This window comes from Staurois parvus, unplaced genomic scaffold, assembly GCF_062004578.1.
Source record: "Staurois parvus isolate SC_StPar_1 unplaced genomic scaffold, SC_StPar_1.0 ptg000151l, whole genome shotgun sequence".
NCBI classification, from domain to species: domain Eukaryota; kingdom Metazoa; phylum Chordata; class Amphibia; order Anura; family Ranidae; genus Staurois; species Staurois parvus.
The window spans coordinates 4,240,825-4,264,103 of NW_028317947.1; the positions used below are offsets into that span (position 1 = coordinate 4,240,825).

Here is a 23,279-nt window from a genome sequence, read left to right on the forward strand (position 1 = left end):
GCTCTCCCCGGACCCCGCATTCACTATATCCGCTCTCCCCGGACCCCGCATTCACTATATCCGGTCTCCCCGGACCCCGCATTCACTATATCCGGTCTCCCCGGACCCCGCATTCACTATATCCGGTCTCCCCGGACCCCGCATTCACTATATCCGCTCTCCCCGGACCCCGCATTCACTATATCCGCTCTCCCCGGACCCCGCATTCACTATATCCGGTCTCCCCGGACCCCGCATTCACTATATCCGGTCTCCCCGGACCCCGCATTCACTATATCCGGTCTCCCCGGACCCCGCATTCACTATATCCGGTCTCCCCGGACCCCGCATTCACTATATCCGGTCTCCCCGGACCCCGCATTCACTATATCCGGTCTCCCCGGACCCCGCATTCACTATATCCGGTCTCCCCGGACCCCGCATTCACTATATCCGGTCTCCCCGGACCCCGCATTCACTATATCCGGTCTCCCCGGACCCCGCATTCACTATATCCGGTCTCCCCGGACCCCGCATTCACTATATCCGGTCTCCCCGGACCCCGCATTCACTATATCCGGTCTCCTGGGACCCTGCATTCACTATATCTGGTCTCCTGGGACCCTGCATTCACTATATCTGGTCTCCCGGGACCCTGCATTCACTATATCTGGTCTCCCACAGTACACAGAACATGGAAATGCAATTATTTTAGTAAATATAAACTGCTAAATACCTTTTCCCATCAGCAGTTCAAGCATATATACCACCATTTGTAAAAAAAAAAAAAATATATATACCACCATTTGTAAACTCTATAACTTTCATGAAAACCAATTAATTTACATGTGTTGGGATTTTTTTTTTTTTAGCAAAGACATGTAGCAGAATACAATTTGGCCTAAATTTTTTTTACTGGACATGTGTAACCGCAAAAAGTCAAAAATATTGTTTTATTTTCTCAAAATTGTGGGGGTTTTTTTTTAATAGTGAAAAAATAAAAAAACGCACAAGCGATCAAATACCACCGAAAGAAAGCTCTATTTGTGGAGAAAAAAAAGACGTAAATTGAATTTGGGTGCAGTGTTGCATCACCGCGCAATTATCAGTTAAAGTAATGCAGCGCCGTAACGCATAAAATAACCTGGTCAGGAAGAGGGGTAAATCCTCTGGGGTGGTTAAAAAAGTGAATTTTTTTTTTACACTGCAACTTGTAAAAGTATTGCACCTGAAATCAGCAGATTGTGGATGCAATGCCAGATTCCTGCAGGCTCACAGTAAGCTGTCTGCAAATACCTACTGTACAGGCAGGCAGTTACTGAATTGCAGGAAGAATCAAACTAAGAGCGCTCGCCAGTGTCCACGCAGTTCTACTACAAGAAGGAAACTGTGGATGAATGACGAGGTCATGTGGGTGGAGCCCTGCATGGCTGCACTGTTCTGAAATTGTGACAGCAAATGTAGGGAGAGGAACCCCCACCTGCTGTCACAGAGAGGGGATTACTGGCGGTGGAAGGTGGGTGCATAGGGGCATGTTTCAACCTAAACAGGGGCGGACTGACAACTCATGGGGCCCCCGGGCAATAGGGGATCATGGGGCCCCTGTGTCCTTGCCCAAACTCAAACCATACCCAAAAAAGCCTTTGAAAGGTACCAGGGGCATCTCATGGGGCCCCCTACTGACCCCGGGCCCTCGGGCAGTGCCCAGGTTTCCAAATGGTCAGTCCGCCGCTGAGCCTAAATATGAGAGTAACATGCTCCTAAGGACCCTTGCACACAGGTGTCATAATTTACTGATGTTCACTCAAGAATGTATGATGCCTGTGTGCAAGGGGCCCTAAGGTGACCCTATCCTTTAACATTTCCTGTGTCTCTCAAAGGACAAGTATTAACAATGCATTTAGTAACTAAAGATCTGACTACTGGAATGGGCGCTGAAATCAATTACAAAGAAATGATTAACTTTTACTAAACACTCTTCCTTGCACTTACCTCCATTGTGGTGCTTAAGAGCCAGGCAGACTTCAACTATTTGCACACCCAGCTCATAATAAAAGTCACCCACTCCAAGCATTTCTGACCAAAATCCTTTCCCAGCTGAAAAGGCAAAAAGCAAAAATGATGAATTATTAACAGTTTTAAGCATCAATCCTTTAAAACATGGTCAGTTTTAGCCGTTGACAGGTATGTGCACTTGTAATTTTTTCCCCCTTCCCCACAGATGCGAAAAGACTTACCTCGATCTGACAGTTGCAGCTCCACTATTTGTTTACATCCAGCGGTGCACCCAGTACACCTGCACATTTCAGTTTTATAGACTGAATTCAGTCGATGCCAGGGGGTTAAAGGGACGATTTAAGTTTTTTTTTTTGTTAAAAGATATTTTTAACTAAATACAGTCCATGTCAGGAAGTAAGGCTGGCCATACACTATACAATTTTCTGTCCAATTTCTGCCCAGTTTCCTTTAGATTTACCTTCAACTATGTAGTGCAAGAGCCTGTTTAATTGGATACAATTTAAAGTGTTGTTAGGTTTGATCTCATATTATATGGTTTTTCGTAAATCTAAACCAAAAATCGCAAGAAAATTGTATAATTAATGGCCAGCCTTAAAGGGAATGTTTTTAGTTTTATTAACCACTTCAGCTCCGAAGGATTTTACCCCCTTCATGACCAGGCCCTTTGTTTTTGCTATACCACACTGCACTGCTTTAACTGGTTATTGAGAGGTCATGCAACACTGTACCCAAACAAAATTTTCTTTTGATGGTATTTGATCACCATTGTTTTTTTATTTTTTGTAATATAAATGAAAAAAAAGACCAAAAATATTGAAAAACTAAATTTTTTTACATACTGCTAGAAAACATAAAAAAAAAAAAAAAAAAAAAAAACAAACATTTCTCCATAAATGTCTGATAAAAAAAAACAATCCCAATAGGTGTATACTGATTGGTTTGCGTGAAAGTTCTAGTGTCTACAAACTATGGGATATATAGTGGAATTTTTTTTTAATACTACTAATGGCGGCAATCAGCAATTTTTAATGGGGCTGCGGAAGTGTGGTGGGCAATGTGACACTGACTAACTGCCATTATTATAGTGATCAGTGATATTTTAAGGGGTTATCATCTAGGACAATTAAGAAGATAAATGTGTGCCTATGTGTAATGTGTGCTGCTTTTACAAACAGATCTCTCTGATCCATCGAATGAGGGATACAGCATGGTCGGCTAGTTCTGGGAGGGCGTCTATTGTCACCCCTCTGGGGCACGCATTGGGCAGGCTCTGTAATTGCTGTGTCCTTCAGACACAGCTATTCACAAATCGAGGTAAAAGGGACAATCACAGCGGCCCTTTACCATGTGATCATCTGTGTCCAATCACAGCTGATCACATTGTAAAGCAACTTACCAGTTATCAGAGGACAGCTAGTAACCAGCAACTCTGACCATCAGCGCAGCCTCATCAGTGCACATCACTGAAGAAGAAAAATTACTTATTTGCTAAATTTTCTAACAAACTAAGAAAAACATTTTTTTTTCAAAATTTTTGCTTTTGTTGTTTATAGTGCAAAAAATAAAAACACCCCGTGGCGATTAAATACCACCAAAAGAAATTTCTATTTGTGTGAAAAAAACGATAAAAATTTCATATGGGTACAATGTTGCATGACCGCACAATTGTCAAAGTGCAACAGCGCTGAAAGCTGAAAATTGGCCTGGGACCGAAGAGGGTAAAAAGTGCCTGATAGGCAAGTGGTGAATGTAACCTATAAACTGTACAACTCAGTTGAACAACAAACTGAAATCTTTTAGGCGGAGGGTAGTAAAAAATAAAAAAAAATAAAAACAATATGGTTGCAAAAGTGTGCACACCCTTAAACTAATACTTTGTTGAAACACCTTTTGATGTGATTCCAGCACTCAGTCTTTTTGGAGAAGAGTCTATCAGCATGCCACATCCTGACTTGGCAATATTTGCCCACTCTTCCTTCCAAAAACACTCCAAATCTGTCAGATTGCGAGGGCATCTCCTGTGCACAGCCCTCTTCAGATCACCCCACAGATTTTCCATCGGATTCAGATCTGGGCTCTGGCTGAGCCATTCCAAAACTTTAATCTTCTTCTGGTGAAGCCATCCCTTTGTTGATTTGGATGTATGCTTTGGGTCGTTGTCATGCTGAAAGATGAAGTTCCTCTTCATGTTCAGCTTTCTAGCAGAAGCCTGAAGGTTTTGTGCCAATATTGACTGGTATTTGGAACTGTTCATAATTCCCTCTACCTTGACTAAGGCCCCAGTTTCAGCTGAAGAAAAACTGCCACCACCATGCTTCACTGTGGGTATGGTGTTCTTTTGGTGATGTGCAGTGTTGTTTTTGTGCCAAACATATCTTTTGGAATTATGGCCAAAAGTTCAACCTTGTTTTCATCAGATCATAACACATTTTCCCACATGCTTTTGGGAGACTTCAGATGTGTTTTTGCAAAATTTAGCCGGGCTTGGATGTTCTTCTTCATAAGAAAAGGATTCCGTCTTACCACTCTACCCCATAGCCCAGACATATGAAGATTATGGGAGAATGTTGTCTCATGTACCACACAGCCAGTACTTGCCAGATATTCCTGCAGCTCCTTTAATGTTGCTGTAGGCCTCTTGGCCGCCTCCCACACCAGTTTTCTTTTCATCTTTTCATCAATTTTGGAGGGACGTTAGTTCTTCGTAATGTCACTGTTGCGCCATATTTTCTCCACTTGATGACTGTCTTCACTGTGTTCCATGCTCTATCTAATGCCTTGCAAATTCTCTTGTACTCGTCTCCTGATACCTTTTAACAATGAGATCCCTCTGATGCTTTGGAAGCTCTCTGCGGCCATGGCTTTTGCTGTAGGATGCGACTAAGAAAATGTCAGAAAAGACCTACTAGAATAGCTGAACGGTATTTGGGGTAAATCAGAGGCACTTTAAAATGATGGCGGGTGTGTACTGATTTCTATTTAACATTATTTTGAATGTGATTGCTTAATTCTGAACACAGCTACATCCCCAGTTATAAGAGGGTGTGCACACTTATGCAACCGCATTATTTTAGATTTTTATGTTCCCTCCCCCCCTAAAAGATTTCAGTTTGTTGTACAATTGATAGGTCACATTAAAAGGTGGAAACAGTTCTGAAATTATTTATCTTTGCCTCATTTTTTAACATCACAGAAATCTGACATTCTAACAGGGGTGTGTAGACTTTTTATATCCACTGTATTTAAACCCAAGAACAAATATTTACTGTATTACAACTAAGCAGTCCTTAGTTGTGCTGGCTGCATTAGTACTCTTTCCAGGCCAAGAACATTTGCCCATTTTCTGCAGGTACAAAGAAATGCTTGTACATCCTGCCAGAAATCTGACACCCTTCTGACTTCCTGTTCAGTGAACTGAAATCTCAACCAATGTTAGCAGCCTTCTCAGTTTTCTTCTGATACACATACCTCCTTGACCCTAATTAGAAGAAAAGGTTCCAGTACAGTGAGGGAACAATGGCACCGCAGACAAGAAGTCTATTACTGACAGAATGAGGAGATGAAAATAAAGGAAAGGTATGTTCTTAGATTTATATGTGCTTTCATTTGATGTCTAAGCCCTTGCCCTAAATTTAATAAAGACAAGACAACATTCAAGCATCTTGCTAATACTACTGCCACATAACAAAGATTTTAATGATCATTTCAGAATACAGTGGGTATAGAAAAGAATCACCCCCTTTAAAATAATCACATTTTGTTGCTTTGCAGCCTGTAATGAAGACAGACACAGCTTTTGTTTTTGAGTGAATAAAAAGTCCCAAGATAAATGAAGGCCCAACGTGGGGATCCAATAGATCCTAATGAGTGCGCGGGGGCAGAGTTCCAGTGTACCACATGGTGAATCTGGGGTAAAAAGTGCGCACTTACCAGAAGTGCGTCAAAAATACGCATGTGAGATTTATCCTGTTACATCAGGTAGCGGTCATCTACTGCCAAGGTAAGGTCAGGGTCATACACCTTCCAATCGCAACTGATACCATATACACTGAGTTTATTATATCAGAAGGTAACACAACACAATACTGTAGCCCCCCTATCCGGACGTCTGACCACCGCTGGTGGCCATCCTGAACAGTATCTGGTCAGTGTTTACTTCCATTTCATTTTATCCCTACCATTCATTGTTGTGTTACCTTCTGATATAATAAACTCAGTGTATATGGTATCACGCTATGTGGTGTCCCTTATTGGGCTCTCTTCAATGAGAGTCCCCACTTGCAGAACCTGTTCAAAAAAGGGGACCCCAGATGGTGACACGTTTGAGATTCTTAAAAAAAGTATCTCAAACGTGTCACCATCTGGGGTCCCCTTTTTTGAACAGGTTCTGCAAGTGGGGACTCTCATTGAAGAGAGCCCAATAAGGGACACCACATAGCGTGATACCATATACACTGAGTTTATTATATCAGAAGGTAACACAACAATGAATGGTAGGGATAAAATGAAATGGAAGTAAACACTGACCAGATACTGTTCAGGATGGCCACCAGCGGTGGTCAGACGTCCGAATAGGGGGGCTACAGTATTGTGTTGTGTTACCTTCTGATATAATAAACTCAGTGTATATGGTATCAGTTGCGATTGGAAGGTGTATGACCCTGACCTTACCTTGGCAGTAGATGACCACTACCTGATGTAACAGGATAAATCTCACATGCGTATTTTTGACGCACTTCTGGTGAGTGCGCACTTTTTACCCCAGATTCACCGTGTGGTACACTGGAACTCTGCCCCATGCACTCATTAGGATCTATTGGATCCCCACGTTGGGCCTTCATTTATCTTGGGACTTTTTATTCACTCAATTTCACCTCAGTGTGATCGGATATTTGCACTTGATTTTATGCTATAATATGATGTTTATATTTATGTTATTTTAGCGCTGCACCTTATATGTATGTACTCTGTTGGAAGGTTCTGTCTTGGTTACCTTTTTTGGTGTTCTAGCTGCTATCCTTTATAGATTCTCGGATAGCGCTCGCATATTACCTCTTTTACAGCTTTTGTTTTGTCCGACTATTTACTCAGTGCAACTTATAACATCCAAGTGAAAGATATAACACCAACGTGTCAGAAAAAAATGTAAACCCCTCCCCCCCAAACAATGTAAAAACAAAATCACTGAGTTGGAAAGGATCACTCCCTCCTAAAAATGACTTATAAACTCAATCAGGTGTAGCTAATCACCTGCGCAATGGCACACAAAGCCATTTGACTTTCAACTGTGATAATGTCAAGTGAAAAAATGCTGTGCTACATGAAACAATGGCACAATCCATTATATAACCAAAAAAAAAAGTGAAAAAAAAGTATATATATATATATATATATATATATATATATAAAAAATAGTAGATAAATAATATTGAAATAATAAAAAATATATATATAATTATATTAATATAAAGCACTATATTGAGTTCTTTTTAGTGAGGAATACGGCTGATACAAAGACACTTATCAGGAGGGAGCTTACTATGGAGTCTTCATTCAGCAAGCTGATCTTCTGAGTCCATATTGGACCAAAAGTGCAGTTAGACCGTAACATTGTATAATGTGAGGTCACACTGCGTGAGGTGAGCAGATATATGGTGGAGGATGTCTTTGCACGGGAATTGATGACAGATGCACAAATTTTTCGTTATCCAAAAAGAAGAGTTCACTGAATGAACACATTACTGATTGAACATGAATTTTTGAATGACTTTTGTTTTATTCATACTTATATATATATATATATATATATATATATATATATATATATACATACATATACATATATATATACACATATACATACACACACACATACACACACACATACATACACACATACATACATATATACACGCACACACATTTTTATTATTTATATTTTTATTTCAATATTAATATTTTTTCTACAATTTTTTTCTTCTCATATACATATTTTTTCACTTTGTTTTTTGGTTATATAATGGATTGTGCCCTTGTTTCATGTAGCGCAGCATTTTTTCACTTCACATTATGATTGTATCATTTGCCCCACTGAGACATGGGTTGTGTGCAGTAGTGGCCACAGTATTTAATTGTAATTTTTTGTTTTCATTTCACCATAGCGCTTGAGTTATTCAATTTATTTTGACTTTTAACTGTGATCAGCTGTGGTCATTTTGATTAGCTCAGCATGAAAAGGGCTTTCCTGGAGTATTTCAGTCTCTGATAGTGCAACTGAAGCAAACAGTCAACTATGGGTGGTCAGGCACTGTCAAAAGACCTCCGGGATAAAGTTGTGGACAGGCACAAGTCAGGAGATGGATACAACAAAAAGACAAAAACTTTATCAATGCGTAGAAGCACAGTGAAGTCTATTATTAAGAAGTAGAAGGTATTTGGTACAACACAGACCCTTCCTGGATCAGGACGTCGCTCCAAACTGGATGAAAGAGCCAGGAGAAAACTGGTCAGAGAAGCTACCAAGAGGCCTATAGCAACTCTGAGGCAGTTGCAGGAATTGATGACAAAGAGTGGTCATTGTGTGCATGTGACAACACTATCACAGATCCTCCACAAATGTAGCTTGTATGGGAGGATTGCAAGAAAAAAAAGCTGCTCCCCAAGAAAGACCACATGCAGTCATGACTGAGCTTTACCAAAACGCACCTTGCAGATTCTGAGGCCACATGGAAAAAGGTGTTATGATCAGATGAGACTAAAATTGAATGATTTGGCCTCAACAAAAACTATGTCTGCCAGAAATCAAATACACCTCTCCATCCATTCCTACAGTAAAGCATTGAGGGGGCAATATCCTGGTATGGGGGGTTTCTCTGCAGAAGGGACTGGAGCATTTGTCAGGATAGAAGGAAAAATGGATGGGGCAAAATATCATCAAATTCTTGAGGAAAATCTGCTGCCCCCTGCCAAAAAGTTGTTAATGGGAAGGTTCACCTTCCAACATGACAATGACCCAAAGCACACAGTAAAAATGAGCACACAGAGGTTGGAGGAGAAAAAAGCGAATGTCCTTGCATGGCCTAGTCAGAGTCCAGACTTAAACCCCATTGAAAATCTGTGGAATGACTTGAAGACTGCAATCCACAGTCACCATCATATTCAACTGAACTTGAGCAGTTCTGCAAAGAGGAGCAGGCAAATATTACAAAGTCTAGATGTGCAAAGTTAGTAGAGACATATCCCACCAGACTAAAGGCTGGAATTAAAGCAAAAGGTGGTTCAACAAAATACTGACAGAAGGAGTGATCCTTTTTCCAACTCAGTGATTCGGTTTTTGAATTTTTTTCTGACATGTTGGTGTTATATCTTTCACTTGTATAAGTTGCACTAAGTAAATACAGATGAATAAAACAAAAATGGTGTCTGTCTTCATTTCAGGCTGCAAAGTATCAAAATGTAATTATTTTAAAGGGGGAGGGGGAGATTATTTTCTATACCTACTGTATGAAGTGTGCATGCAGGCTCCACCAAGGCAGGAATTGAAGTAAAAGAAAGACAAAAGGTTAATCAACTTACAGGCCAGAGGGTCCACTCCAATTGTTGCACACATATCTTGGAACTGGACTCTGAACTGAGGATTCTTACGGATTTCTTGCTTGTGTTTACTAGCAAAATCTTCTAGATTCGTTTTAAACATCTCTAACTGTTTTGACATCTGTAACACAGGAAAAAAAAAGAGCAGAATATTCATTTTTTCCCTAACAATTCCAGCAACACTGGTTCACGACCATTCATTTTGAAAACTATTTTATACTGAACTTTCATCAAAATTGTAAAGTAGGGCTTTTTCAGACAGCTGGTAATACTTACCGTACTCTGCAAAGCGATCCAGTGTGTATCACTTTTCAGAGGGCGATACAGCAGTGGCTGCTAGGCATTTAGGAGATGGCTACTACTGCCTACTATGCCGTTTTTTGTTTTTTTTTTTCTAAATAGACCAATGGCAATTTTACATTATGGGACTGTGCCAAAACTCCAAGCCATGCGTTTGGCTCGTGGTTGCCATGCGCCCCCCACTAATCACAATAAGCGAGTCAAACTCTGCAGCCCGTGTTAAAATTACTGCAAACGTGGCATGTACACAGCCCTGTCAGGCTTTAATGTTAGACTTCCAGTGGGCAGTTGAATGAAATTCAAGTGTTTGCAGAGATTCAACATTATGTGCAGGGGTGTGTTGAACTCACAATGTCTGTGCTTATTCCAGCACTAACCTACATTCTATCCTTTCCATAGGTAAGGTTAACTGTCACATTTACACGGAGAGAATGGGAGAAAGCAAATAGCCAGAGCAGTCACTAAAAGTCACAGCAGGCAGCAGTGAGATGGTCTAGAATCAGAATATATGCAGTCTGTTCATTCTGAGCTACTCTTAACCACATGGCGCCCAGCCACTGTATAAATACGGTGGCAGGGTGGCACGGCTGGGCAAAACCACGTTTTAAAACGTGTGTTTTGTAAACAGGTAGGGGGTGCGCGAACCGCACCGGCGCCCTACCTGTCCCGCCGCCTGTCAGTCGCCGGGTCACAGCCGGTCGTTACCGGCTATGTCCCGGCAATCGGCGGCAATCGCTGACAGAGAGCACAGCTGCAGTAGCTGTGCTTTCTGTCAGTTTCCTGACAGCTCCAGGACACGCTGATCAGGACAGAAGAGTTTCTCTCTCCCGATCAGCGGTATTCCCTGCAGTACACACCCCCACCCCCTAATAAAAACACTCCCCTCACACAGTTAACCCTTTCACTGAAAAATAAAGTTAACTCCTTCCTGCCCAGTGCCATTGGTACAGTGTCAGTGTTTTTTTTTTTGCTCTGATCACTGTATTGGTGTCACTGGGGATGTCAGTGACCCCAAGTCAGTACCCCCCAATGTCAGAATGTCCGCCGCAGTCCCGCCATAAGTCGCTGATTGCCGCCATAAGTCCCTGGTCGCCGCCATTATTAGTATAAAAAAAATAAAAATCCCAGTATCTTTCCCGCCATTTGTAAACGCTATAACTTTCACGTAAACCAATTAATTTACACGTATTGGCTTTTTTTTTTTTTGGCAAAGACATGTCGCAGAATGCATTTTGGCAGAAATTTATGACTAAATTTGATTTTTAAATTTTTTTAACTAGACATGTTTTATAGCAAAAAGTCCAAAATATTGTTTTTTTTCCTCAAAATTGTCAGCCTTTTTTTTTTATAGCGCAAAAAATAAAAACCACACAGGCGATCAAATACCACCGAAAGAAAGCTCAATTTGTGGGAAAAAAAAAGGATGTAAATTTCATTTATGTACCGTATTGCATGACCGTGCAATTGTCCGTTAAACTAGTGCAGCGCTGTATAGCAAAAAAATGGCGTAAATTGCAGTATCTATACCATAGTTTGTAGACGCTATAACTTTCACACAAAGCAATCAATATACACTTATTGGGACATATACACACATTGGTGGTCTGGGGCGCATAATCACACAGGTAAAACCTTGGGTTGATAAATATCACCTAGATGGACTGCTCATTATAAATAGTGTCACCCAAAGTAACCCAACATATTCCAGTTGGCATTTTTCTACTCCAGGTCAAAAAACTAAGGCAATAATCTGACTACTTCTTTGGCCAATACCCCACTTTTCATATTCCAGGCACACAATTGTGTACAGCAGAACTTAAAGCAATTTACAGAAAGGAAGAGAATAAAAACAAATTATGAACAAACGTCAGTCTTCTTCACCTGTGCAAGCTGGTCCTCAGCCAAGACAGTCCCTCGTTCTTTGTATTTGGCCTGAAAGATAAAGTCATTTTAATTAAACCTTTGAGTAAGCTCAAACACTTGACAGCTACATTGTCTGTAGTACCAGAATTGGTTTGCCTTTGAAGAATCCTACATTCATTATTGTCTAATTAAAAAAGATGGAAAAAAAAAATATATCAGTTGATGATCGCAAGTATTATTATTATTATACAGGATTTATATAGCGCCAACAGTTTGCGCAGCACTTTACACAATGAAAGTGGACATTACAGTCATAATACAATTTGGTACAAGAGGAAACAGAGGGCCTGGCTGGTAAGAGCTTACAATCAAGTAAAAGATTTTAACATTAATTTATCATTTGTCTCCAAGCAAACAGCTGAAATACACAGTTACGTGACATGGAATCGTACCTTTTTCCAGATATTTGGACAAGCAAATGCTAGATCTTCAAACAGTGCCTACATATAAAGGTCATGTACTTCAATAAAACACAAATGTACCTTTTTGATAATTTAGTAAAACAAAATATTAATAGATGTAACAGTGTTTAAAAAAAGCTTGCATATCACATCACACATGTGAAAAATTAATAAAACATTTAAATAAGAATAAAAAAAAAAAAAGCTGGCATATATTCGGCAGATATTACTAGTTTTGGACAACTGCCCACCAGTTTGTGACATTAATATTCCGTCCAATGCAATGTGTTTATGGGTTTGGTTTTCTTGGATAAACTCCATGTACCAAATACACAGAACCCTTCATTTCTTCTTCTGCTAGTGTGCTTCGGATCATTAGCGTATTGATCCATTTTTGGTTGCAGTTTAGCTTCAACTTTTATACAAATGGCCTCACGCTCTCTTCAAGGACACTTGGATACGATGGAGAATGTAAAGTTGGCTCAACAACTACAAGCTGTCCAGGACCTGAAGCAGCAGAGCATCTACAAATTATATTTTTCCACCACCATAGCTCACAGTTGGGATCTCTTCCTAATATGCTGTTTTTAGTTTGCACCAAGCATTTCTACGGTTACTGCGATCAAATATACACAAATCCACAGCACACTGCTCCAGAAGGCCTGGTCTTTGCCTATGTTCGATGGCACACTGCAATACGGTTCTAGAATGTTCATTTTGCGCACTAAAAGCTTTATCTTGGCACACCTTCCATACAGGTTAAATTGGTGCAAACTCTTTTCAGTTGTAGATGAATGCACTTTGTCACTGTTACAAGAGTTAGAGTAATATCTGGGAGTTCCTGTAGACTTCATCAAGCATCAAATGGTCAGCTCTTGGGCTGAATGTCCAAGGCCAGCCAGTCCTGAGCAAATTAGCAGTTGTTTGATATCTGAGCCACTTGTAAATTATTTTCCTTCCAGTGGAATTATTTTTTTAGAAACCCTTGCTAGACTCAGACAACCACAACTTATATCTAATATCTAAGGTTTAAGTGGTTGTAAACCTCAGACATTAAACATGAACAAAGCATATCCCTCTATAGTGTGTACTTATCTCAATTGAAAGCACCAAGTGTCATTTTTGTCTGCTGCTTTGTTCCTCTGCTATCAGCATGAATCACTTCTGACAAGTTTTCCCTGACACAGAGAACAAAAAATGGTGACAGGAGAGGGACCTCCAGCTGATTGACAGCCTCAGCTCTGTTCCTGTGAGCTGTGTGGAGGGGAGTGTCTCTTCCTTTTTAATCAGCTCTCAGAGCTCTCCTCAATGAGCTCTGCAGAGTGTAATTTCAGCTCTCCTGCCCTTTTTTCTGAACTCCCAGAAAAGCTTTAACTGCCTCCTACCCGCCATATAAGGAAATGACGGGAGTGCGGCAGTACTCTCGTTCTGGGAGGATGTCATATGACGTCCTCCCACTCTAACCGCACGTGCACGCCCAGCACGGCGATCGGTGGTGCGATGTTTCCCTGGGACACAGCAGATTACTGATCAACGGAAAGAGCCGATGATGTTGGCTCTGTCATATGATCAGCTGTGTCCAATCACAGCTGATCGCATGTAAATAAGGAAATGCCAGTTATCGGCATGCCTCTCCTTACGAGCTGTCATGCTGACAGCTTGTGAGAAGAGGAGAGTCGGTAATCAGCATTAGTCAGAGGGAACATCTACACTGATCATCAGGGCACTGATGATCAGTGTAGCCCCATCAGTGCCACCTGCCAGTGCCCATCAATGCCACATATCAGTGCCTACCAGTGCACATCAATGCAACATATCAGTGCCCATCTGAGCTGCCTTTCAGTGCCGCCTATCAGTGCCCATCAGTGGTGCCTGACAATGCCCATCAATACCACCTACCAGTGCCTCCTTATCAGTGCCCATCACTGCAGCCTCATTAGTGCACATCAGTGAAGGAGAAAAATCACTTATTTATAAAATGTTACAACAGAAACTAAGAATTTTTTTTTTTTTTTAATTTTCAGTTGTTTTTGGTTTGCTTAGCAAAAAATAACCCCCCCCCCCCCCAGGGTGATTAAATACCACCAAAAAAAGCTCTGTCTCAAAAAAATGATAAAAATTTCAAATGAATACAATGTTGCATGACCGCACAATTGTCATTCAAAGTGTGCCAGCAATAAAAGCTGAAAATTGGCCTGGGCAGGAAGGGGGTATAAGTGCCCGGTAGGCAAGTGGTTAAAATGCAGCACTTTGAACGGATGTAGAGAACAAAAAACTGAAGATTAACAGGTACAACTTATGTAGGAGGATGTGTTTCATCTATGTGTATCACTTGACACCAGTCACTTCACTGGGTATCGTATATACTCTCCAGCGCCTCAGCAAATGCACAGCCAAAGGAAAGCCAAGGGAACCAGGACAGCGACAACCAAAGGAGATGCTTCAGGGGTGCAGCCCTCCTCAGACGGGGAGATCAGCCACTAGATAAAGAATAAACAGGTGGCACACACACCTAGTGCATTATCCAAGGGGGGCCTTGCTGCTGATTCCTGCCTTCGGTCCACCATATCCACTACACATCTGGACCAGTCCTAGAGGCTGGTCAGCAGCTCTGAGGAAAGGGACTCGTCCCCGAAACGCATCAGCCATTTGACCGCATTTGGAACACCTTGCTTGCCATTGTGGCCATCTCCATAATGCACATGCTTGTTAGATACATGCTTCGTCTGTATGTTTTTTTATCCTTTATCCCTTTGAATAAACCTTGGATAATGCACTAGGTGTGTGCGCCAACTGTCACTTCACTGGGTGTATGTGAGGGTTTACAACCACTTTAACCACTAGCCGCCCAGCCACTGTATAAAAACGGTGGCAGGGCGGCATGGCTGGGCAAAAGCACGTTTTAAAACATCCTGTTTCAAAACAGGTAGGGGGCACGCGTGAGGCGCGCCGCCGCCCTACCTTAACCGCCGATCTCAGCCGCGGGTGTCAGTCGCCGGGTCACAGCCGGTTATTATCAGCTGTGTCCCAGCGATTAGCGGCAATCAGTGACAGAGAGCAGGGCTGCAGTAGCTCTGCTTTCTGACAGTTCCTGACAAGCTGACCAGGAGAAAAGATTTTCTCTGTCCAGATCAGCTTGTCTCCCTGCAGTACACACCCCCGCCCCCTAGTAAAACACTCCCCCTCACACAGTTAACCCTTTCAGTGCAAAAAAAGTTAATCCCTTCCTCCCCAGTGCCATTAGTACAGTTTCAGTGTTTTTTTTTTTTTGCACTGATCACTGTATTGGTGTCACTGACCCTAAGTCAGTTCCCCCCCAGTGTCAGAATGTCTGCCGCAGTCCCGCCATAAGTCACTGATCGCCGCCATAAGTCGCTGGTCGCCGCCATTATTAGTATAAAAAAATAAAAAATCCAAGTATCTTTCCCGCCATTTGTAAACGCTATAACTTTCACGTAAACCAATTAATTTACACGTATTGGGTTTTGTTTTAGCAAAGACATGTCGCAAAATGCATTTTGGCTGAAATTTATGACGAAATTTGATTTTTAAATTTTTTTTTTACTGGACATGTTTTATAGCAAAAAGTCCAAAATATTGTTTTTTTTTCTCAAAATTGTCAGCCTTTTTTTTTATAGCGCAAAAAATAAAAACGCACAGGCAATCAAATACCACCGAAAGAAAGCTCTATTTGTGTGAAAAAAAAGGACATAAATTTCATTTATGTACCATATTGCATGACCGCGCAATTGTCCGTTAAACTAGTGCAGCGCTGTATAGCAAAAAATTGCAGTATCTATACCATAGTTTGTAGACGCGATAACGTTCACAAAAAGCAATCAATATACACTTATTGGGATTTTTTTTACCAAAAACATGGAGCAGAATACATTTTGGTCTAAATTTATAACTAATTTTGAGTTTACTATATATTTTTTATAGCTGAAAGTAAAAAATATCGTTTTTCTTCAAAATTTTTGGTTTTTTTTTGTTTATTGCGTGAAAAATAAAAAGCGCACAGGTGATCAAATACCACTGAAAGAAAGCTCTATTTGTGTGAAAAAAAGGCCGTAAATTTTGTTTGGGTGCAGCGTTGCATGACCGCGCAATTATCAGTTGAATTAGTGCAGCACTGAGTAGCAAAAATAGGCCTGGTCATTAAGGGGGGTAAATCCTCTGGAGGGCAAGTGGTTAAATAAAAAAAGGTTCCACCTGCATAGACAAAGAAAGTTCTAATCACCGACACAATCTACTACACCCAAGTCTAATTTTGTGTAATTAAATGGTGGTACATTTCTTCATGTGACAAAACTGTATTTTCAATCATTGAGAGTATGAGAATAAATACTCTGTTGATGTTACGTGTCATTACAAGACATTGACTATCTGTAGGTACTGGCTGAAATGAGATCTGATATTTCTTCTAATACAACGAAAACGTCATCTATTTCCATGGGGTGTACTGAGACTTTCACACGACTGTGTGAAGTGATTTACCTGCCTGAAGTTTTGTATATGTAGACCAGGGGAGTCAAACTGGCGGCCCTCCAGCTGTTGTGAAACTACAAGTCCCATTATGCCTCTGCCTTTGGGAGTCATGCTTGTAACTGTCACTCTTGCAATGCCTCATGAGACTTGTAATTTGCCAACAGCTGGAGGGCCGCCAGTTTGACACCCGTGATGTAGACAGTCTTATGATTCATACCCTTCCAGGCAGATGACAATACTATTTGCTATTCCAGTTTTGCAAATTCCTGCATCACCAGGAGCCCCAAGAAGTCTTATGTATGTTTTGTTGTAACTATGCCCATTGAACAGTCACCCCCTTTATGAAGCACAATGAAATTGGTCCCTAAGAGATCTGCAGTATGTCATGGAATGCAGGGTTGGATCGCACCAGATGCAGTCCAGTGCGTTTTTAACCCCTTTACGCCGGCTGCACACAAATGTGGGGCCTCCCAGACTCTGGGCCTAGACGCAGATTGGCTGCACATTTGCATTCAGGTAAGAAAAAACATATGTGCTGAGAGCGTGCGCCCTGCGCGCTCCCAGCACACATGTCGGGTACTCACAGAACGGTCCCAGTCTGCTCTTTCGATCGGGACCTTTCCCGATCCCGTGACCGCCATGACGCATCACATGATCCCTACACCCCACCCCGCCTCTCGGCTTCTGAAACTCTTAAAGGGCCGGGAGGCGCCGGCAGGAAGGGGTTAATCTGCATCAAAAATACATGCACAGTATTTTCCATGTATTCCATTGGCCATAGTTTGTTCCCGTGCAGTCAGAAAAACGTTGCATTTTTTCTGTATGGAACACGGCTAAACGCCTCAAAAATACATGTCCTTAAAAGTGATGAAGAAAATAACGCATCAAAAATTTGCATGTAGAAATGCAGCCAGAAAGCAGAAATTGTGTTGTGAACCGGCCCTAGGACCTATCAGTGACTAATGCTGGCCATACATACAACAATTGGGGAATGATCAATTATAGAAATGATGGCTCACTTCAAAATGGTTGTCTAACACAAGAAGGGAAATATTGATTTTTTTTTTTTTTTTAATCTTTCACATCACCAAAGACAATTATTGTATTGGACAATTGTACTACTAGGCCCCTTTCACACAGGCAATCCGATAAAGGTCACCTGTCAGTTTTTCAGGTGGACCCGATTGGATGGTCCGTGTATCCCTATGGACCGGGGGGGTGTAAACTGACTTGTATCTGTTTATACCCGCCTACCTCCAATCTGGTGTGGTCTGGTCTGCCAGAAAAAAAAAACAAAAAACTGAAGGGAATCCATTCCCCTCTGTCTAAGCCACAATCCGACTCGCCAGGCCATTTTAAGTGGCCCTCGCACCACTCCTGCAGCTGTGGCAGCCCCTTCATCTCCGCCTCCCCCACCTTATCTCAGCAGTTGGCAGCAAAGAGGACAAAACTCCTCCACCAAATCCTGCACTTCTCTGTGCAGCCGCAGAGACTCGTCTCTGTCCCGACCCGTCGCAGCTGAAAAGCAGGACAGAACGCCTCTCTGTATAGCTGCAGCACCATTCTCTGCCTCCCCTGCTCTCAGCATTACACAACTCCGACAGCTGACCCCAGCCCTCCTCTGGTCCTCCTTCAGACCCTGCACTTTCTGATTCCCAGCTCTGCCCCCAGTTTCCTCCCAGCAGCAGCACAAGGTAAAGGGGGTACGGTGCACTGTGATATAGGGAGGGCTGGGGGACTCAACTTCTGATGGTGGGGGGGCTCTTGACATCTGATGTGGGGGGTGCTGTGGACATCTAGTCTTACAGATACAGCCGGCCCTTTGAGATCAACCAATATGCTGATTTGGCCCACAATGAAATCTAAGCAGATCGGAGTCCATTTATACCTGACTGCCCATAGAGCAGAATGGGCTCTGTCTACGTCTGCTGTGCATAAGCTGAGGGGACACAGACCGGTTATCAGCCACTCTGCTCCAATGAGCAGACAGATGCTATGCTGAGCAAAGAGGATTGGAACCTATGTGAAATGGGCCTTACATGTAAAGCCAGCATACAGATTTAGGGGCTCTCGGACCGCAGCAATAGCTAAATTAAAGATACTGACAGCAGCGTTCAGACACTGCCTTGTGCCTACAAACAGACCACATGGTAAGAGTATCAGGTCCTTCTTAGACACTGGTTGACAAGAGTTCAAGAAGAGCAAACCTTTTTCTAACAAATAGGATCAATACAATGTAGACATAAAGGTCTATTACAATCAAACAATATGGACAAGTTCTCAATACTGGCCATAACAGTTTTAGCCAAAGGATCCCAGATTTTACAAATAAAACGTTGTTCCCTACACAAACTGACAATGGAGTTTTCAAACACAGGAGTGTACTTTTCCTATACGTTTTGGAAACAGAGGCATATATATCTTGTAAGTCCCAGCGATCATACAGGAAATGAAGGGAAATCTTCACAAGGAAGATCAGGACCGCAATGCTATTGGAACAGGGGCTTTGCCTTGAGCTCCACTTTAAGCCCTGGTTCACACCGTGGAGGCCGATTGCGGGTGCGGGAATTCTATCTGTTCCCGTACCCGCAACCACCCACAGCCAAATCGCACTGCTCTTGCAAGTTGTGCACGGCTGCAGTTCATTCTAAATGGCACCTCCACGCATATCAGCTCGCAGCCTGTTTGCGGGAACAGCATGGAAGTCGCATGGTCAAAAACTACCATGCGATTTCCCTGCAGTTGCGTTTTTAAAAAAGGTGCATGCGCCTTTTTTTTTCTTTTTTTTTGCGGAAAACGCAGGCATGGCGGCCCATTCAAGTGTGAACCAAGCTTAAAGGCTAATTCTTTCCTTTGGGCCATGTTTCATATTATACCCATATTTAAGGTGCAACTTGAAGTACAATCGCATACACCTCCCCCCACCATCAATTACTTCATGTCCCATCTGCCACCATGGTAAAAAAAATAAATAAATATGCAGAGTGCGCTGGTGATCCCTCTTGGGTGTGGTCATGGGTCTTGCCTGCCTTCCTCCCACCCTCAACTGACGTCACCATTTGATGTGAATGAGCAGCAAACTGTGAGAGATTGTGACTGACTGCTTCTTCACACGTCGCAGCGATGTGAGGCTTCTACAATTATCCCCGAGTACAATCCCAGGCTGGAGGACATCTAGAAGCAGTAACGTCATGACATCACACCAATCTGTAATCCAGCCGCTCCTCTCCCAGCCCCATATTAGTAGGCCTGTACCCTGCAGGAGCCACTGCATCATAGATGCACTTATCCCAGGTGATATTTGGAACTGGAACTTTGGAATTTAGAAAGCCCTACTGCACCACAACCACTGTAGCTGCATTTGGCACAGGGTCGTATTGACTTCAATGGGCAAGGTTGACAGGCGATGACACTCAACAAGCCAAGTTGAAATTTCTGCAGCCAGAAGTATCACGGCCTCAGCAATGTGAACTCACCCCTCCAGCCACCATGTATAGTGGATATAAAAAGTCTATACACTCCCCTGGTAAAATGTCAGGTTTCTGTGATTGGTTACATAATGTGGTTGCATAAGTGTGCACACCCTCTAATAACTGGGGATGCAGCGGTGTTCAGAATAAAGCAATCACATTCAATTCATGTTAAATAGGAGTCAGTACACACCTGCCATCATTTAAAGTGCCTCTGATTAACCCCAAATAAAGGTCAGTTGTTCTTTTAGGTCGTTCCTGACATTTTCTTAGTCGCATCCTACAGCAAAAGCTGTGGCCCGCAGAGAGCTTTCAAAGCATCAGAGGGATCTCATTGTTAAAAGTCATCAGTCAGGAGAAGAGTACAAAAGAATTTCCAAGGCATTAGATATACCATGGAACACAGCGAAAACCATCATCATCAAGTGGAGAAAATATGGTGCAACAGTGACATTACCAACAACTGGACGTCCCTCCAAAATTGATGAAAAGACGAAAAGAACACTGGTCTGGGAGGCTGTCAAGAGGCCTACAGCAACATTAACTACCTCCCGCCCGCCATATAAGCAAATGACGGATGGGCAGTGGTTCCCTCGTTCTGGGAGGACGTCATATGATCGAAAAACCGATCAGCGGAAACAGCTGATCACTTCAGCTCTATCATGTGATTAGCTGTGTCCAATCACAGCTGATTGTATGTAAGTAAGGAAATGTCAGTTATTGGCATTTCTCTCCTCACGAGCTGTCACGCTGACAGCTCATGAGGAGAGGAGAGCCGGTAATCAGCATTCCTCGGAGGGGACATCTACACTGATCATCAGGGCCCTGATGACCAGTGTAGCCCCATCAGTGCCACCTGTCAGTGTCCAGCAATGCCAGCTGTCAGTGCCCATGAGTGCACATCAATGCTACATATCAGTGCCTACCAGTGCACATCAATGCCACATATCAGTGCCCATATGAGATGCCTTTCAATGCCAGCCAGTGCAGCCTCATTGGCACACATCAGTGAAGGAGAACAATTACTCATTTAAAAAATTTTTATAACAGAGGCTAAGAAAAAAAACTTTTTTTTTCAAAATTTTCAGTTGTTTTTAATTTGTTTAGCAAAAAATAAAAACCCCAGAGGTGATTAAATACCACCAAAAGAAAGCTCTGTCTCAAAAAAATTATAAAAATTTCATATGGGTACAGTGTTGCATGACCGCATAATTATGCAATTTTACACACCTGTGTACACAGGCCCATTGAAAACAACAGGCTGCATTTAGATCAGTGCAACAAAAATGCCTGAATGCCTACAAATGTGGTTTTTTTTTTTTTCTTTTTAGGCATCAGTGTGCAAGAGGCCTAATACTATTCTTTAAAATGTTCTCTACCACTCCTCCTGCCTAACCGATGTAAAAAAAGATCTGTGTACTTACCTTTTTTCAGTCCGTTCATGTGATTGCACAGCTCCGGCTCTCCTGTGCCAGGGAGTGCTCAACAACGGCTGTGAATTCCAGGAGCTGTGATGTCACCCATAGGTTCCCATGGCCCAGCTGTTGTCAGTGTGCCCTCCTCTCCCCTGCAGTAGCTGCACACTTTACACAGGGGAGCTAGAGCTGCGGGATCATGTGATTGGATCGGCCTAAGAAAAGATAAGTACACAGATCTTTTTTTATACAAAATAGGTAGCAGGAGGGGGGAGGGAGCATTTTTAAGAACAGTTAAGTGTAAGGCTGGCCATACATTATACAATTATCTGCAGATTTTCTGCCCAATTTCCTTTAGATTTACCTTCAACTATGTAGTGCAAGGGCCTGCCTAATTGGATACAACTGAAAGTGTTGTTTAGGTTTGTCCTCCTATTATATGGTTTTTGGTAAATCTAAACCAAAAATCTGCAGATAATTGTATAATGTATGGCCAGCCTTAGGCAGGAATTCTACATCTCCACAAAAACACCACAGGAACTCGCACAAAATCCTGTGTATTCCTGACCCACAGCTGCACTTTTAATGGCCTCCCCACACATTGGCACTTACTGCACACTAAGGCCCCTTTCACATGGACATTGTAGTTCGGGTCCACCTGCCTGTTTTTCAGGCGGACCTGATCGGAACCTCCATTCTCCTCTATGGAGCGGCGGGTGTAAAAGGAAATGTGCCTGTTTGCACCCACTGACATCCGATCCGCAAAAAAAGAGACAGATGGGGATCCAATTCCCCTTCCGTCCGTCGGATAGAAACGGACAAGCAGTTCGTTTTCATCTGACCGCCCATTGAGGAGAGCGAGCAGCTCTGTGTCCGCTCTGCAGCAGCGGAGCAGACACAGACCTGTCATCCTCTTGCTCAGCAAGTAGATACGCTAAACGGGTTCGCCCTATCTGAAAGGGCCCTTAGGCTTCATTCACACTTGTGTGGCTTGACATGCGACTTAAGACACATGACAAGTTGCAGCCCTTGCATTTCATTGGAAGCCAATCTATGCAACTTTAAAAAGGTTCCTGCACTACTTTGATGCAACTTTCATGCGACATGAGTGCCATAGGCTGCAATGTAAAAGCTCAAAAGTCGCATCTTAAAGTTATCAATGCCATCGTTGCACAAGTCAAAGTTGCAACGTAAATCACGACTTTGGAGTCGCACGAATGTGAATGGGGCCTTAAATTAAAAAAAAAAGGTCGGGGACTTCTTTGCCCGTTTTTCGCAGGTAGGGCATCCCACTGAAATCATTGAGCTCTGTTCGTGACATATATGTAAAGCCATACATGCACACATGTGAACCTTAAGCCGGCCATAGGTGGATCAAGTCTTGGCAACTTCAGCAGGGACCAGACAAAATCAATCCATCTACAGACAGGCTGGATGTACTGAAGTCAATCCATGGATTGACTTCAGTATGACCAGCCTGTGTGATTTGTTTTCATGTGATCACAGGGAAGGCTCTCGGACGGCAGAACACAACAGTGCTGCGGGAAGGGGATTCCCCTATCAACACTGTGCGGATGGGGGGAATCGAGTGATTTTCTTTCCTTCCACCTGTGGTGGAAGGAAAGAAAATTGTATATTTTATGATTTGTCTAAGGCATCATTTACATATGTGGCCAGGGGGGCAGTAAACA

General features: G+C 42.5%; 1 protein-coding gene across 1 annotated transcript in view; it reads right to left on the bottom strand.

Annotated features, from left to right (window-relative positions):
• The window catches only part of SNF8 (SNF8 subunit of ESCRT-II), a 42,788-nt gene that overhangs the window by 16,858 nt on the left and 2,651 nt on the right, over window positions 1-23,279 (bottom strand). The window contains exons 2-4 of the mRNA XM_089674366.1: window positions 11,773-11,823; window positions 9,574-9,712; window positions 1,972-2,076 (exon numbers count right to left, since the gene is read on the bottom strand). Of these exons, the coding sequence (XP_089530492.1) occupies window positions 1,972-2,076; window positions 9,574-9,712; window positions 11,773-11,823 (295 nt within the window). The remainder of the gene's footprint in view (window positions 1-1,971; window positions 2,077-9,573; window positions 9,713-11,772; window positions 11,824-23,279) is intronic.